This window comes from Notamacropus eugenii, chromosome 6 (assembly GCF_028372415.1).
Source record: "Notamacropus eugenii isolate mMacEug1 chromosome 6, mMacEug1.pri_v2, whole genome shotgun sequence".
NCBI lineage: Eukaryota > Metazoa > Chordata > Mammalia > Diprotodontia > Macropodidae > Notamacropus > Notamacropus eugenii.
This window is the reverse complement of record NC_092877.1, coordinates 120921208-120938360: the sequence shown is the minus strand read 5'-3', so window position 1 is coordinate 120938360 and position 17153 is coordinate 120921208. Positions and strand designations below refer to the sequence as shown.

The window sequence follows — 17153 nt, the reverse complement described above, 5'->3', positions numbered from 1 at the left end:
GGATAAAGTCACTTTAATAATCTCCATGAAACCTAGATATGGCGGGGGGGGGGGGGGGAGAAATGGAAAGCAAAAACTATTAGACAAAAGACCTCTCTTGATATCCTATTATTGTTCAAGATAATCTAGATCGGCTGGAACTGGGGAGCAATGATGACTCAAGAATGAGAGAGCAGCAACAGGAGATAGAAAGGGCCAAGTTAGGCAGCCATATGAACAACAACATGCAATATGTGCTGAATACTCTATGTTTGGCATAGTGTTAGGAAAGTTCTGAGAAAGGAGGAATTACTTCTTTCGGGGGCAGGGGGAAGAGAGTTTCAGGAAAGACTTAATCAAGAAGCAGTATTTGTACCTTTCTGCCTTCTCGTGACCCACAGAAGGAAACCCTAGCTGATTGGATTCAATCCAGTTTGGAGACTGAACAGGAAATCTCAATCTCATTAGCACTTGCGTGGTTGTAGGTCTCAAAGAGGACCATGACATCAGGGAGAAGACAACATAGTTGAAATTGACTGATTTGAGTGAAGGAGGGCTGTGCAAAGCTTCACTTTTTCCTCCAGAGCCAGCTAGGTCCAATGGCCAGATATCCATCAGTGCTAGTAAAGATGGCCCAGGATGCAACTGGAGACCTTGGCCTTTTTTAAGCTAAAGTCTTTTCAGGTCCTCACTTTAAGTGAGGCCATACCCATTCAGTGGATAGGCCTCTTCAAGATGTGAGTTAAAGGATGGCCCCTTTAATCGAGATAAACAAAAAGCAGGAAAACAAAATCAGACCAAGAGGGAAAGACCCTTAGAATTGCTTGCCAAAAGAGAAACAGTTACTATTTATGTTCACTCTGAGCCCAGAGGGCCCAAAAAAATCACCATGAAGTGGTGCTTGGGCAGGGACCTATTGCTGTCCAATCCATGACATCTAGAGTGATTTAGGTTTACCGCTTGGTGTTGGAGAAGGAAATCTAGCTAGTAAATCCCAAGGTAACTAAGCAGCTTTTAGCCATCAAAACTTCCCTGTGTTTGGGCAAAACACCCTTAGGGAAGGGGAGGGCAGAGAAGAGGAGGAGAGAGGAGAGGAAAAGAGGGGAAAGGAGAGACACTAAAAGAACAAAGGATTCTCAACCACAGAATAAAGACATCCAAAATTACCAAATAAGTAGTGATGGTGTGGAGGTTAGGATAGGCTGACAGATACCTCAAATAGGAATTTGTCTACTGCTTGCCCTTCTGTCTTACGGTGCTAATGATACCGATACTATCGTTGGAGGAAGCTAGGTCCCATGGTGGATAGAAGGCTGGGTTTAGCAACCTCTGACACCTACTAGCTCTATTAACCTGGGAAAGCCACTTAATTCTCAGTCTCAGTTTTTCCTTCAGTAAAATGGGAATAATTGTAGTGCTTCCTCACAGGGCTATTGTGCAGCTTAAGTGGGATAATATGTGTAAAGTGCTTTATAAAACTTAAGGCACTATAGAAATATTAGCTGTTAGTATTTCTAATACCCCTTTGTGAAATTATTTCATATAGAATAGTGAATGTTCCTATTATTTCCTTAGGGTGATTCCGGAGGACCGCTGGTTATACCAGAGAACAGACTCTGGTACATTATTGGAATAGTAAGCTGGGGAATAGGCTGTGGAAAAGAAAACAAGCCTGGACTCTATACCAAAGTAACCCGTTATCGGGACTGGATTAAATGGAAAACTAATCTCTAATGCAATGTTTTTGTCATCGTTATGTAAGGAACGCACAAGTCTTGAGTGTATTCTCAAGAATTCAAGATTCTCAAAATTATGTTTAATTTATGCTTAATTTATATTTAATTGCATTCACATTTTTTTTATTCTCTGAGTAAAAGAAGCTGAAAATACAACCACCTTTTAGACAACCCTTGTCTCACAAATTACATTTATTACGCATTAATGGCATGCCTGTTACTATGTGGATCAGGCACTATGATCTCCTACCACATTCTATATCACAAAACATGTACAACATGAGAAAAGTAGAAATTTTATTACCTTAAATGGTTTCCTTTTCCATGGCAATAGAAGACAGTCAATTTCTTTTCCTTCAAGATATACCAAGGCTCTGTGTGTCTTTGTTCATTCCTGATTTCCCTCTTGCTCAAAGCATAGCATAAAATAAAGAACCCGGGAGTAGGAGGTGGGAGATCTAGGTTCTAGTTACAATTGTGTGATTATTAGTTGTATAATCTTGGGCAAGATATTCAACATTCTAGGGCCTCCTTTTCCAATGAGAGGATTAAAATGGATGATAGATTTAAATCTCCTTCAACTTTAAGTTACCTGAAATAATCTGGCTAATGTTGGATGTCATTTTTTAAAGTCAGGGGCCTTTAAACTATTTTTGTGTCATGGACCCCTTTGTCAGTATGGTGAATCTCTTCTGAAAATATTTTTAAACTCATAATTAAAGGAAGTGCAAATTTTTCAGTGAGAGGTTAGTGCAAATGAAAATATATTTATTTAAATTGAAGTTCATCAATGCCCCTGAAATCTATCCATAAGTCCCTTGACCTCAGCTTAAGAACTTTTGCTTTAAACAAGACAAAACCTATGTGATGGTTCAAGCAGGTGAGTAAACATTTACTCTACACTTTCTTGCACTTGGCTAAGCACACTAGCTTTTCCCCCATGACCTCACCCTCCTTTGTCTTCAATATCAAATAATCCTTATTAAGCAGCTTCGTGTTCTGTTCTAAGAAAACCAAGACAGACATCACCTTGACTTTACAGAAAGTTGCATTTTAAAATGCAGCACCAAAAGGAGGAGAGAAACCTAAAAAAATACCTACCTTCCAGGCAGCATTTATTCAACTACTTGAAACTGAATAGCGTTTACATGTATGTTTTTATCGGATGGCTTCAGAGTGCTAACTCCTTAGCTAGTCGACCAGTTACTTTATCTCTGCAGCAAGGAATGAATGAATCCTTGATCTCATGATGCTGAAGGTATTTAAAAAAGGAGGTTCCACAGGATGCTGAATTAAACTATTAAAAATTCTGGATAAACCTCTGAAATTAAGGACAAAGACTCATGAAGTCTTAATGAAGAGAAAATGAGAGGAATGAAACATGGTCTCAAAGAGCCAAGAGACATTTTCAGTTCTAGAAGTGGGAGTAAGTTCCATCCTGTTATTAGTGACTGTTTTTCGCTAATAGATTTTTTTTTAAATGTATTATATTCTACTAAACATGCTATTTTTAATTAAGTATAGCACAATAAAGTGTCCTATAATATGAAAACCAAATATGAATATTTTAATTTAATCTAACTAGTCTAAAGTATCACTACAAAAATATGCGTCAATAATTTAAAAAAAAAACTGACCACAGGGAATTATCTCAGGAGATTTCTGTATTATTTATAAAGAACACTAAGATAATGAGCAAACCACCATAGGATGATTTATTATGATCTTTCCATTAATTGGCATTTATTAAGCACCTACAATGTTCCAGGCACTATGCCAAGCTCTTTAAAAACATTATCGTATATGATCCTCACAACAACCCCGGGAGGTAGGTGACTTTACTATTCCCCTTTTACAATTGAGGTAACCAAAAGAGATGAGGGTAAGGGACTTGCACAGGATCACACAGCTAGTAACTATATAAGGTTAGATGTGAACTCAGATCTCCCTATCTCCTGTTGGGGCATTCTATCGATTGAACCATGTAGATACCTTGAAAGTCAAAGACAGTGTTTTCCTGTATGAGCTTACAGTCTAATGAGGAGGACAATATTTAAACAACTAAGTACAAACAAGAGATATACAGGATAAATTGGAGATTCTCAACAGAAGAAAAGCATTAGCATTCAGGGGAACTCAGAAAGTCTTCCTACAGAAGATGAGGCATTAGCAAAGACTTGAAGGAATCCAGGGAATTCAGGAAGATTAGATGAAGTGGGAGAAAGTTCTAGCTTTGAAGGACAATTATAAATAAATTCTCTCAGAGTGGGGAGATGGAGTTCTTCTAGTGCAGGCATCAGGAAGGCAGTGTGGACTGGGGGATGATAGCCAAATATATGCTCATTATTATCTCCATTTGTCTGCATTTTCCACGCTGGAAGCTCCCTGCTGGTGTTTGTTTACCCAGGAGCTGCATTTTTCTCCTTCTGATCCTATAGAACTGTTTTTTCTAGTGTTGCTTTTCTCTATCTTTTGCAATTAAATTAATGGAATAAATCATTCTTTGGGGGGTTTTATGTCATATCAAAGGGTTTTATTTCCCTCCATAAAGTAGGAGGAAATAAATATAGACTCAGTTTCCTTGAATCATTGCTATGGGATATATGGTTAAGGCAAAAGATCCCCAGTTAAAAAAAATTATCAGACCAAGAAAAATAATTGCTAGCATTTACAGAGCACTTTATATGTATCTTTCTTGGTCTTCACAGCAATCCCCAAAGTCAGGTGCAATTATTGTTATACCCACTTTACAGATGATAGACCTGAGGCTCAGACAGGTTAAATGACTCACCTGGTGGTCACATTCAGAAGTTTCTCAAGCAGGTTGCTAACAGACGTCTCTAGTCCAAGCCACTCTGCTGCCATTTGCTCGTATGATACAGGACATATTTTCCTTTTCTCCCTTTTTGCAGTGATCCCAAATAAAAATCACTGGATCATAAATTTAAAACTGAAAATGACCTCAGGAATCATCTAGTACAAGTCCCTCTTTTTACAGATGAGAAAACAAGGTCTGGAAAGATCGCAAGAACTACTGCTTTTTAAAAAAGATTAATCCACCATGATTACATACGCACTGAACACGAATGAAGAACCCTTAATGATTGTACCTTGGAGATCAGTTGAAAGATGAACTTTCTGTGTCAATCATATCATACCCCTTTGCTTTCTTAACATGAGCATTAATTACTTTGATCTAAATTTTCACAGACAACAGAATATTCTAAGCATAATTGGTATAACATGTTACTCAGGACATTTTGGCTCCATTATAATGGCGAATAAGTAGAATAGATGGTGGCACAGTGGATGGAACGCTGAACCTGGAGTCAGGATAAAATATGGCCTCAGACACTTACTAGCTACGTGACTCTGGACAATACTCTGAATCCTGTTCACTCGAGTTTCTACCTCATCTGTAAAATAAGCTAGAGAAGGAAATGGCAAAACACTCCAGTATCTTTCCCAAGAAAGTCCTAAATTGTAGTCACAAAAAGTCAGACACAACTGAAAAGACTGAAAAACAATAATGGAGAATAAATTGTTCATGTATCTAAGCATCAGGAACTGAACAAGGAATTCTGTGTGAGTACTTCTTCACTCAAGGTTTTACTTTCTTAGACCCTAGAAAATTCTTTTTCTTCTCATCAGGTGGAGAGTGTGCTGTGACAACTGTCTCTAGGTCCAGCCATCCACAGGAGACATACGGTTATTCAGGGTATTCAGAATCTATGAGATATGAGAATCTATGTGCCATTTGGTACAAAGACCTATTTCCTTTGCCTAAAGAAGTTATAGTTAACAAGTCATAGTTAACAAGGAAATGCATAAAGGAGCTAATGGGGGCTTAATTTTTAAATAAAAATAGGTCACTTCTTGTTAACTAAGGGATAATCACGTTGCTTAGAAAGGCACAGGCACGATCAAATAAAATATTAACACCCTACAGGTATACCACAGAGTTTTGATTATGAAAATGAAAAAATAACAAATGACATTTTGGGCAAAAGTCAATCCAAAACAAAAACAAGGTCTGTGCAGTTGACTAATACAATGTCAATTAAAACCAAATGCAGGAAATATGACAAGACACCTGCATATACCTATTCTATCAAGTAACAAAAATAAACAAAACAAAGTGGGGTGTATTGCTATGCTGCCCTCTCCTGGTCTATGTATATAATAGCAAATTATTAAACAAACACAATTATACACATATTATGCGTAAGATACTATCAACACAGAAATGAAAACAAACATAGTCCATGATCTCAAGAGGCATAAATAATTCAATTTATAGAAACATAGCACCTCAAAATTATGAAGGACCTTAGAGATCAAATTTCTGATATGTGATTCCCCTCTGCCATATCTGTTTATAGTCAACCAGTCTTGGATTTAATATATCTATTTCAATTCAAGTCATATCAACAAACATTTATTGAGAACCTACAACAGAAAACAAAGATGAACAAGATGTGACCCCTGCCATCAAGAAGGATATAATTACATTCTACTGGATTTTTACCATTGATATTTGCTGTTCCCCATACATAATACTCCATTTCCTGTCCCTGCCTTTGTAGGGGTTGTGCTCCCTGCTTGGAATGTTCCCCCTCATAACCTCCACTTTTAGAATTCTTGGCTTCCTTTAAGCCTACACAGAAGCACCCTATCCTCCAAGAGGTCTTTCCTGGCACTTCTAGCTCCTAGTGCCATAAGAACTGATTCACATGCTGTTGTCCCTCCCCTAATTCTCATCAGTTATAACATGAGTTCCTTGAAGACAAAGACGATTTTTGCTTTTCTAAATATCCCCAGTGTTTGACACAGTACTTGACATATTACAAGTGCTTAATAAATGGCTGTTTTTTGGTAGATTGATTGATAATCTGTTGGGAATACTTTGTACTTAACTTGTTCGCAAATACTTACTATAAGTAAAAAGATGTACAATAAAGGAGATGCATGTGAACCAAACCATGAGGTTCAGTTGAGCAAGGATTAACCTTGTTAAAGTCAATGATTTGTGTTAATCAGTTTTACAATAACAATTCATTAGATATCCTACAATAACATGATTCCATCTCAAATTCAGAAAACCATTCCAACAGGGACCAATAATGTTGATTTTTTCCTGTGTAGGAGCAAAATGGAACAGAAGGAAAACTCCTTTCAATATAAACAGAATAGTTTGTAGCATTGACACATTTTTTCATTCCTTCTACTATTATTTTTATTCATGTTTCTACCCCTATGTTTCTATTATACTTCTATATCTATATTTCTCCACCTACTCTTCACAATATGGGGATAAGTGTTGGAAGAGTTAATGAGACTAGTAAAACACAGTCCCTGACCCCAAAATGATAGGGGAAATGAGGTAGGTTTTGAGCTCCTTAAGGGCAGGGACTATCTTTTACCCTGTTTTGTATCCCCAGCACTTAGTATAGTACCTGCCGCAGAAGGCATTTAACGAATGCTTATTGATTGGTTGATCAAATCATAGGACCATAGACCAAGAGCTGGAAGTGACCTTAGAGGTCAGGTCAAGTCTCTGATTTAAGTATTTAAGCTCTCTGATTTCAGGGTAAGTGACTTGTCCGGTAGTTACATGACCAGGATTTGAGTACAGATTCCCTGCTTTCTTATCCATCACTCTATCCATGACATCACATCCTCCATTTATGAAATTTTAGATTTCTCTTGATATGAGAGGGCATGCGTAAGAGAGAACTGGGTAGATCAATGGAACTCCTCATCAATTTGACATACTCTCCAATCTCTTTGATGAGATGATAGTGCAGCAGTCATTACTGGAGGGGAAGTGTATAAGGGGCATGTCTCTACATAAAATGTCAGCTTATCTGGTAGCACCTTGTTTAGAGGTCACAAACAATTGTTTTTCTGTGACTAAGAGTTGCCTTCAGAGGCAGTATGGTTTAATGGACAGAGCTGACCCTAAAGTCAGGAAGAACAGAGTTCATGTCTTACCTCTCACATACAATGGCTATGGGATACTAAGGAAGTTATTTAATCTCACTGGGCTTTGTTTTTTTCATCTGTAATATTAGGGAATTGGATTCAATAGCCTCTAAGTCTCTTCCTGCTCTAAACTAGGACCCAAGATATTTGATTGATTGACACTCAAAAGGAAGGACTTTTTTAAGAGGAATCTCCCATCTCCATGGTCTATTAAGTTGACAATTCAATGAGGCCCTTTCTGCCTTTTCATTTGCTCCGTTTTCCCAGAGCACCATGCAAATGGAGAGTAGGAATGGATCCCCCTGTTTCTTCACCATAGGGGCAGTTGGGGGCAACTTTTGTCAGAAGCACTTGATAGAAGTAGATGTGTTTCACTCATAGCCTAAGAACAGAAGCTCTAGTACAAATAATGGCAAGAGTTAGGGCACTGATTTCCTAAAGAGTTCTCATGTGCTCCTTTGCATGTGTTAAGAATAAAATTCCTGAGAGTGGACTTCCCAACATCTTTGGTAGAAATGATATCATTTAATCTCTTGCTTATTATTCTATCAACCTACCTTTCCAAGCTCAAACCTTGGGCTACTACCACAATTCACTTCCTTCATTACTATTCATATGCTACTGAACACCTGGGGAAAATCATAACTCTATGTTGACTGGATCCACTACAAATTTATGTTACATAATTTCAACCGGGCCTTTCCTGCAGCAAGGCAATCCTTTAAACCTCCCTAATTGATTTACTATATCACTCACTATTTCAAACCTTTTCAAACTTCTTCAAGCCTCCCATGATGCTCCCTATTATTATCTTCTTAGCTGAGTCCTTGCTCAGACTTCAACCACAAAATTGGGACCATTCAACAAAAGTTTCTTTTTCTCCCTTCCTCCTTATCTCACATCAGTCAAATGTCTTAATCTACTATCTCCTCCCTCATCCTTATTGGCACATATAAAATGATCTTTCTTGCCTAGAAAAAATCCCTCCATATGTCCCTTTCATCTCATTCCATTCAGTGTTCTTTAACAAATGCTCTTCTCAATCTTTCACTAAGCTATCTTTCCTCATCTAATAGGTCTGCCATGTTGACTACAAATACGCCATTTTCCCCCAATTTTATAAAAACCTCACTCAATCCTATTATCCCCACTAGCTAACATGCTATATGTCTTCTCACTGTCATGTCTAAACACCTTAAGAAGACTGTCTACAGTTGGTGTCTCTATTGCCTTTCCTCCCCTTTTCATAACTCTCTACAGTTTTCTTCTGATCTTATGATTCAACTGAAGTTGCTCTTTCCAAGGTTACCAATGATCTCCCAGTTTCCAAATCTAATGTTTTTTTCAATTCTCATGCTTCTTGACTTCTCTGCAATCTATGACACTGTAAATCATCTTCTTTCTAGGTTTTCAAGACATTGTTCTCTCCTGATTCTTCTCTTGTCTGTCTGACCTCTCCTTTTCAGTCTCTTTTGCTGTATCTTCATTTAGTCCATGCCTGTGAACCATGAGTGTTCCCCAAGGCTCAATCCTAAGGCTTCTCTTCTTCCTCCATACTATTTTGCTTCATGATCTCACAAGTTCCCATGAATTCAATTCTTATGTCTATATAGATGATTCTCATATATATTCATACAGTCTTAGCATTTCTTCTAACCTCCACTAATGAATTACCAACTGCCTCTTGGACATTTGGAACTGGTTGTTCCATAGATATCTCAATGTCAGTATGTCCAATACATATCTCATTATCTTTCTCTTGTAACCTTTTTCCTTTTCCTAACTTCCTTCCTACTGTCATGGGAACCATTATCTTCCTAGTCACCTCAGCCTGCAACCCAGGTTTACTACTTCTCATTCTCTTTCTCTCACACACCCCCTTCTCTCCATTCACATAGTCCTATGCTGGTACAGGCCCTCCTCACTTCATACCTGTACTATTACAATAGACTTCTGGTTGATCTTCCTGTCTCAAGTGTCTCTTCACTACCATTCATCTTCCACTGAGCTGCCAAAGAGATCTCCCTAAAGTTAAGGTCTAAGTCACCTCTGCCCAATCAACTGTAGTGGCGCTAGTATTCTTACATTTTACTCCCCTCTATTTAGTCTGTTGTCAAGTGACACTGTCCTTCTTGGTATTCTTTGCACATAACATCTCTCAATGACTGTGTATTTCCACTGACCATTCCCTATCTCTAAAGTAATGCCTTTCCTCTCTACCTTTGCCTCTCTGCCTTCCTTCAAGACTCATCATCTTCAAGAAATCCTTTATTTCTTCCCCATCATTCTCCTCCACTTTTCCTCTGAGATTAATTCCCATTTACATTGCATGGATCTTGTTTATATGGTTGTTTCATGTTTTCTCTACCTTTAGAATATCACCTCCTTGAGATAAGCAACTGTATTTTTGTATTTCTTTATATCCTCAAAGCTTAGCACAATGCCTAAAGCATAGTAGGTGCTTAATAAATGCTTCTGACTGCTTTTTTTACAGCTGGAATACTGATAAAGTTTCTGCACAAGCACATTAAAGAAGAAGATAAAGTTCCTATACAGTGTCTGATCTTGGAGAAAGAATATTTCCCTCAGTCCCTGTATTAAGAACTAAAACCACATCATGGGAGGAATGGGAAAGGGCAAGAGATATGGAATTAACCATTCTCTAAACATGTAAAATTGCTATTACAGTGAGTTATTCATATAGTGCAGTTCCACTGGAAAGGATATTGGCATTTAGCATCTCCAAAAATTGTATTTTTCTTTAGGGGTGAGGGTAAAGGTCCAGCTTCTTAGAGGATCCTCAGAAAGAGTACAACTCCCTATGAAGTTAAAGACAAAGCAACTGGAATGGGTGTTTCACATGTTTTCTGTTCATGATTTTTATGTATTACTCAATCATCTGAGTGTTCAGTGTATTTTCTGCATCTGTTTATGGGCTAGCGCATAAAACCCTTGCAATCTCTGCATTTTGTGTGGGCTAAAATAGAGGTGGTGTTCAACTCATACCAACTGTTGCCTTGAATAGGAGCTGAGAACCCTGCTATACATATCTGAGGGAAACCAAAACGCAACTTTAGCTAAGCTAAATCAGATTTCTCCATAGGAAACTCTAGGATGGGAGCACAGTGAGCCACAAAGAAAATCTGATGCTCTTGTCTATGCCCTCAGGATTTGACTCAGTCTATGTTAGCCCAGAGTACTGTGAGGACACTATCCATGGATTATTTTCTTAAAAAGAAGAATTTTAATATTGTTGTTAACTTTTTAATCTGAAAGTTATTTATTTTCAAAATGAGAAATGAAACATTAGTCTTTGAGTAACACTTTGCAATTCTATCAATTTCAAAAAAGTATGTCTCACTTCTGCATTGTAATTCAATGGCTCATGAGGCTAGGGGTAGGAATTGGGAATACCATTTTTGCAACTCCTAAAACTTTCCTAGATAGGAAAAATAAATGAGAGAATCATGAAAGCCTACAAAGTCTATAAAGCCAAAATCATAAGAATATCGCACCTTTGAGAGTTATAGGGAATGGAAAAGAATAAGCTTTTGTTTATCAATCTTTTAATTAAGCAACTATTTTCAAATTTACAATCCATGCTTATCATGGAGTCTACACCACTATTTGGTGAAATATTGAGCCATTTTTTTTGTTGTTGTTCTTGGTCAGATTTGTAGTTTAAGTGATTTGGGGAACTCCCTCCCAACAAAGCAGACTGACAACTTACTCATTATTGACAGCATTAGAGAGTTGAAGGAGTGCATGAAGAAGTTGTGACTTTTCCATGATCAGACAGAAAATTTTTATGAGTCAGGACTTGAACATGTCTTCTTGAACTCTAAAGTTAGGTTTCTACCCACTATATCATACATATATCTCCTCCTTTCTTCTATATTTATCTTAAATAAAATTGATTATACTCTGATGTTCAGGCTTACTTTCTCATGGATTATTGAAAAACCTACCTCCTTTCTTTTGCCTAGATTAAAAAAAAAGCCAGTTTCTTCTCCTAATTTTAGCAACACATTTTTTTTGATGGTATAAAGTCAAGATGACTAAATGAATATATTGGTAATGGTTTTATCTTATCTTCTGGGCCATGGGTCATTCATTGATTCCCAACCAATACATTTTGACATTGTAGTTCATTTTAAAAGATCTCCTTCTGCATCGGAGTCAGAGTCAATAAATATCTGTTTAACACCTACCATTGCCAGGCTAAGTGCTAGGGATACAAAGAAAGGCAGAAGGTAGCCCCTTGACTCACAGAGCTCACATAAGACATCACATAAAAAGAAGCTGAAAAGAGCTATGCTAGATGCTGCAGGCACAGTCACTACTCTTAATAAGACTATGATCCAATAGAGAAGATACAATATATACATAAATAACTATGATGCAAGGCAGAATGTGATCTATATCATAATAGTAGCTAACATTTGAATAGAGCATTAAGGTTTACAAAATTCTTCCTACATGTTACCCTATCTGATCCTCATAAAAACTTTGTTAGGTTCTATTATAAGCCTCCTTTGAGATATAAAAAAAAAAAACAAAACTGAGACTTAGCTTACGTGTCTTGCACAGAATCACACAAGTAGTGTTTGAAGCAGGATTCAAACATATTTTTCTGATTCCAAACTCATGACTACCTACCATGTCATCTAGAAGTACACAGATCTACCTGGGGAACCATGGACTTTTGTTGGGGTTGGTGTTATTTGAACTTACCCTAGAAAGATAGGTAAGAATTCCAAAGCAAGAAATAATTGGAGGGAGATTTCAGGTAGAAGGAATGGAATAAGCCAAACTGAGGAGGTAATAATTCACAAAGTGTGTTGAGGACACAGTGAACAATCTTCTTTGTCTGGAACAAAACACATATTTGGAAATAATGCTAGCTAATATTGGAAAGACTGGGGTCAAAGAGTAGAGGGCTTCAAGTGCCAGGCTAAAGAGCTTGGCTTTCATTCAGTGAACAAGCTGAATAACTGAAAGACTTTCATCAAGGACAGGAATGTCTAATAGCTGTGCTTTGAAAGAATTAGTCTGAGATGTATTGGAGAGGGGAGGACCTAGGGTTAAGAACAGCAGTTGGCAGACAATTACAAAATTGGTAGACAATTACAATTTTGTATGTGAAAAGCAATGAAACTTTCCCCCAAAGTGACATCAACAGGAATGTAAAAGAGAGAATACATGCATGAGCTATTGCAGAGGTAATATTAATAAGGCTTAGGGACTGACTGGATGTCTGGATGTTGAGGAAGAAGGTAGAGATGAGAACAATAAAGGTCTTGAGAAAGTTTGGGACTAAAGAAATACACTTTGAAGTCATATACAGAGGTGAGAGTTAAAGCTATGAGGATAGATGTGATTTCCACGACAAAGAGTAGACAGTATAGTTTGGAACCTTGGAGAGTTCCTACTCTGAAGATAAAATGATGATACTACAATCAGAAATAGAGGAGCCATCCTTCTCATCCATAGAGATGTAGTGGATTATGGGTGTAGAATATAGGCCACATTGTCAAAGATAGTTGGGTTTGCCAAAGTGTTTTTCTAATGATGCAGCAAAGAATGCAGGTCCTAAGAAATGACAACAGTGTAAAAAGTAAAAAAAAAAAAAAAAAAAACTAAATATTTTGAAAAACATACACAAGGAATAAGCTGGTTTGAAGGGAAGATGTAAATAATCAGAATTATTTGGTATGCACTGACTCTGAGGTGGCAGTGGAATGAATATTCAGATTCATGTTGTGAAAGAGTTCTAAATTTGGAACCTCAGAGAACCTAGGTTTGAGTCCTGCTACATTTCCCATTGTGCAAGGTGATTTTCTAAGATGGTTGTTGTTGCTGTGTTCGTCCTTCATTGGCAAAGAAGATCATGCCATCAGAGAAATGATGACATGACTTGCATGTGACCTTGTTTTGAGTGAGGGAAGGCTGTGCAGGTTACCAGGCTCACTTCTCCTTCAGAGCCATATGAATCCAGTGACCAGATATTCATCAGGATGACTGGAGTATGGCCCAGGATGCACTGGGAGACTTTGGACCTTTTAGGCCAAGGTCTTTGCAGGTAGTCACTTAGGGTATTCATTGAATAGGCCTGTTTAAGAAGTAGCCAGAGTATGGTCCCTTTAATGAGGGAAAGAAAAGAAAGACATCAGGCTGGGCAAACAGCAACAGTTATTATTGATAATCACTCTTAAGCCAGGAGGGTCCAGAAGAGAGCCTTTAGGCAGGGGGCAGAGGCCACATGCTGTCTGAGCTTCACAGTTCTTCACAGGGGATGGGAAGGGGAGGAGAGTGGAGGATAAGGGAGGGAAGGGAAACTAGCCAGAAAAACCCAAGTCAACTGGGCATCCTTTGGCCATCCAAATTTATCTTTTTGGAGAAGAGAAGAAAGGGGAGGGAGAGACAGACAGGAAAGGAAGATTTGAGTCTACTCCTGGGGTTGTGTTCGTCCTTCATTGCCAAAGAAGACCAGGCCATCAGAGATGACATGACTTTCTAAGAACTGGTGATACAAAGACAAAAATACTAGAGTAGAATTAAAATCAGAGGACCTGGGTTTGAATTCTATCTCGGATTTCAGAAACAAACTCTGCTTTTTTCAAGATCTGGATGTTCTTACACCTATAGTTTACCATCATTTGTGAGCTGTCACAGCCTGCTGTTACACCTAGCATTATACCTTTCCATTGCACTTTTTAGTCACCTTTAACTTTAATTATTCTGAGATCATTGTGCTCCATAATCTGTAGTCATATGGTATCACAAAGAGAATAGAAGATGGCCTGATCTTCTGATATATCAGAAAAATCACTGAAAGTACCATACAATTTCTTACTGACAGTCTTCCTCCCTTTAAATTCTAGGTTCTGGTAACTATTTATAGTAACTAATAAAGATATACATAATGATACCAGAACTCAACAATATGACCACTTAGCTCATACTCTAGACAACAATCATTCTACATTTATTTGTTTTTTTTTTCCTCTATGGATTATTAAGCCAGTCTCTTTTGATTGGCTTTTGTTCTTGTTAAGAAAATCCTATACTATTCTAGGGTTTGGTCTTATCAACAATTAGAGCTGTGCAATACCAAAGTGCAATTTGTAACGTGAAGATAACCTCCAAATAGAGATATGACAGAAAGAAAAGGTTACATCAATTAAAAAAATATATAAGACCAAGGAAGAAAATATCATTCAGATATATAGATAAGGGAAGAATGTATGACCAAACACAGGATAGAGAGGGTCAGGAAGATAAAAATTGACAATTTGGTTACATAACATTGAAGAGGTTTTGCACAAACAAAAGCAATGCACTTAAACTTCGAAGAGAAGTATCTAATTGGGGGAAAATATCAAGCTGATTTTTTTCTGGTAAATGCCTTATTTCCAAGACATGCAAGGAACTGATGCAAATTTATAACAATAAGAGCCATTCCTCAATCGATAAATGGTCAAAGGATATAAAAACACAGCTTTCAAAAGAAGACCTCCACAATCATAAGAAAAAAAATGCTCCAAATCACTAACAATTAAGAAATACAAATTAAAATAATCATACTCCTGCCATCATACTGAAAAGATTAAAAAAGGGAATGCCAATTGTTTGAGGAATTGTAGGAGTACAGGCACAATAATGGGCTATTTGTAGAGCTGTGGATTAGTGCAGGCATTTTGGAAAAAATGCAGAACTATGCCCCAAAAGTCACTGGGTTGTACATTCACTTTCATCCAACAATGCCAATGGTCATGCCTCAGAGAGTACAAAAATAGAGAAAAGGGGCGCATATTTACAAAAATGTGCATGCTACTTCTTTTTGTTGTAAAAATAAAACAGAAATTAAGGTTATCCATCAATTCAGGGAGAATCTGAGCAAATTATGGTATATGGATATAATGGAATATTATTGTTTTGTAAGAAATGATGAAAGGGAAGATTTAAGGGAAACATATGAAAGCTTGAAACCTGTGAAATGATAGTGACTGAAGTGAACAGAACCAGAACAAAATTTATACAATAACTGCAACAGTGTAAAGATAAACAACTACAAAAGATTTAAGAATTTGTATCAATGCAGTGACCTACCATGATTCCAGAAAACCAATCTTACTACTTCCTGACAGAAAGGTCTATTTCCAAAAATGAGTAGGTAAAAAGGAAAAGAACCTCTATGTTCTAAAATGTTTATAGCATCTTTCGCTGTAATGGACCACTGTGTTATAAGAAATAATGAGTTCAATGGTCTTAGAAAAACATGGAAAGACTTGCACAAAATAATGACGAATGAAATAAGCAGATTCAAAAACATTGTATATAGTAACAGCAATGTTGTTTTAAGAATGACTTTGTTTCCCTCCCACTTACGAGTATATTATTTTTTCCAATTACATGTAAAGACAGTTTTCAACATTCACTTTTATTAGATTTTGAGTTTCAAATTTTTTCTCCCTCCTTCTCTTCCCCTACCCCTCTCTAAGTGGGCAAGCAATCTGATATAGGTTATATATGTACAATCACATTGAATGTATTTCCACATTAGTCATGTTATGAAAGAATAATCAAAGTAAAAGGGAAAAGCCATGAGAAAAAAAATACAAAAAAAGTAAAAATAGTATGCTTCAATATACACTGAGACTCCTTAGTGCTTTCTCTGGGTGCAGATCGTATTTTCCATCATGAATCTTTTGAAATTGTCTAGATCATTGTATTACTGAGAAGAGCTAAGCTTATTAAAGTTTATCATCGCACAGTGTTGTTGTTACTGTGTTCAATACTTTCTTCACTCAGCATCAATTCATGTAAGTCTTTCCAGTTTCCAGTCCACTAGCTCATCATTTTTTGTAGCACAATAGTATTCCATTGCAATCATATACCACAACTTGTTCAGCCATTCCTCAATTGATGGGCATCCCCTCAATTTCCAATTCTTTGTCACCAGAAAAAGAGCTGCCACAAATTTTTTGTACATGTGGGTTGTTTTCCCCTTTTTATGATCTTTAATAATGACTTTAAATGAATAAGTTATTTTGACTATTTCAAATACCCAAATTAGCTATAAAGGACATATGAAGGAAGATGCTATCGGCATCCAGAGAAAGAACTGATAAATAGAAGTATGGAAAGAATTATTTTGTGTGTGTGTGTGTGTGTGTGTGTGTGTGTGTGTGTGTGTGTGTAATGATAGCCTAGGGCATAGGGGGAGGTGAGAAAAGAAGAAATTTCATTTTAAGTTTGTTGTATATTTAAAAAGAATAGCAAGTTGTATGTAGCAGAATTGTGGATTTGTGTGCAATCATCTTTTTTTGTTATACTGTCATATGGAAATGTTTGTTTCATTCCATAAATTTAAAAAATAAATTTAATTTAATGAATTAAATTTTATAACTTTTTTTAAAAAGAAAAAATTTTTCACTACCTCCAGATAGA

At 37.0% G+C, this 17153-nt stretch overlaps 1 protein-coding gene across 2 annotated transcripts in view; it reads left to right on the top strand.

Moving 5' to 3' along the window:
* Positions 1-1886, top strand: part of LOC140511735 (transmembrane protease serine 11G-like) — a 42706-nt gene extending 40820 nt beyond the window's left edge. For both annotated transcript variants that reach the window (XM_072620911.1, XM_072620910.1), the window contains one exon: positions 1555-1886. In XM_072620911.1, the coding sequence (XP_072477012.1) occupies positions 1555-1713 (159 nt within the window). In that variant the 3' untranslated portion in view covers positions 1714-1886. The remainder of the gene's footprint in view (positions 1-1554) is intronic.
* The last annotated feature ends 15267 nt before the right edge of the window (positions 1887-17153 follow it).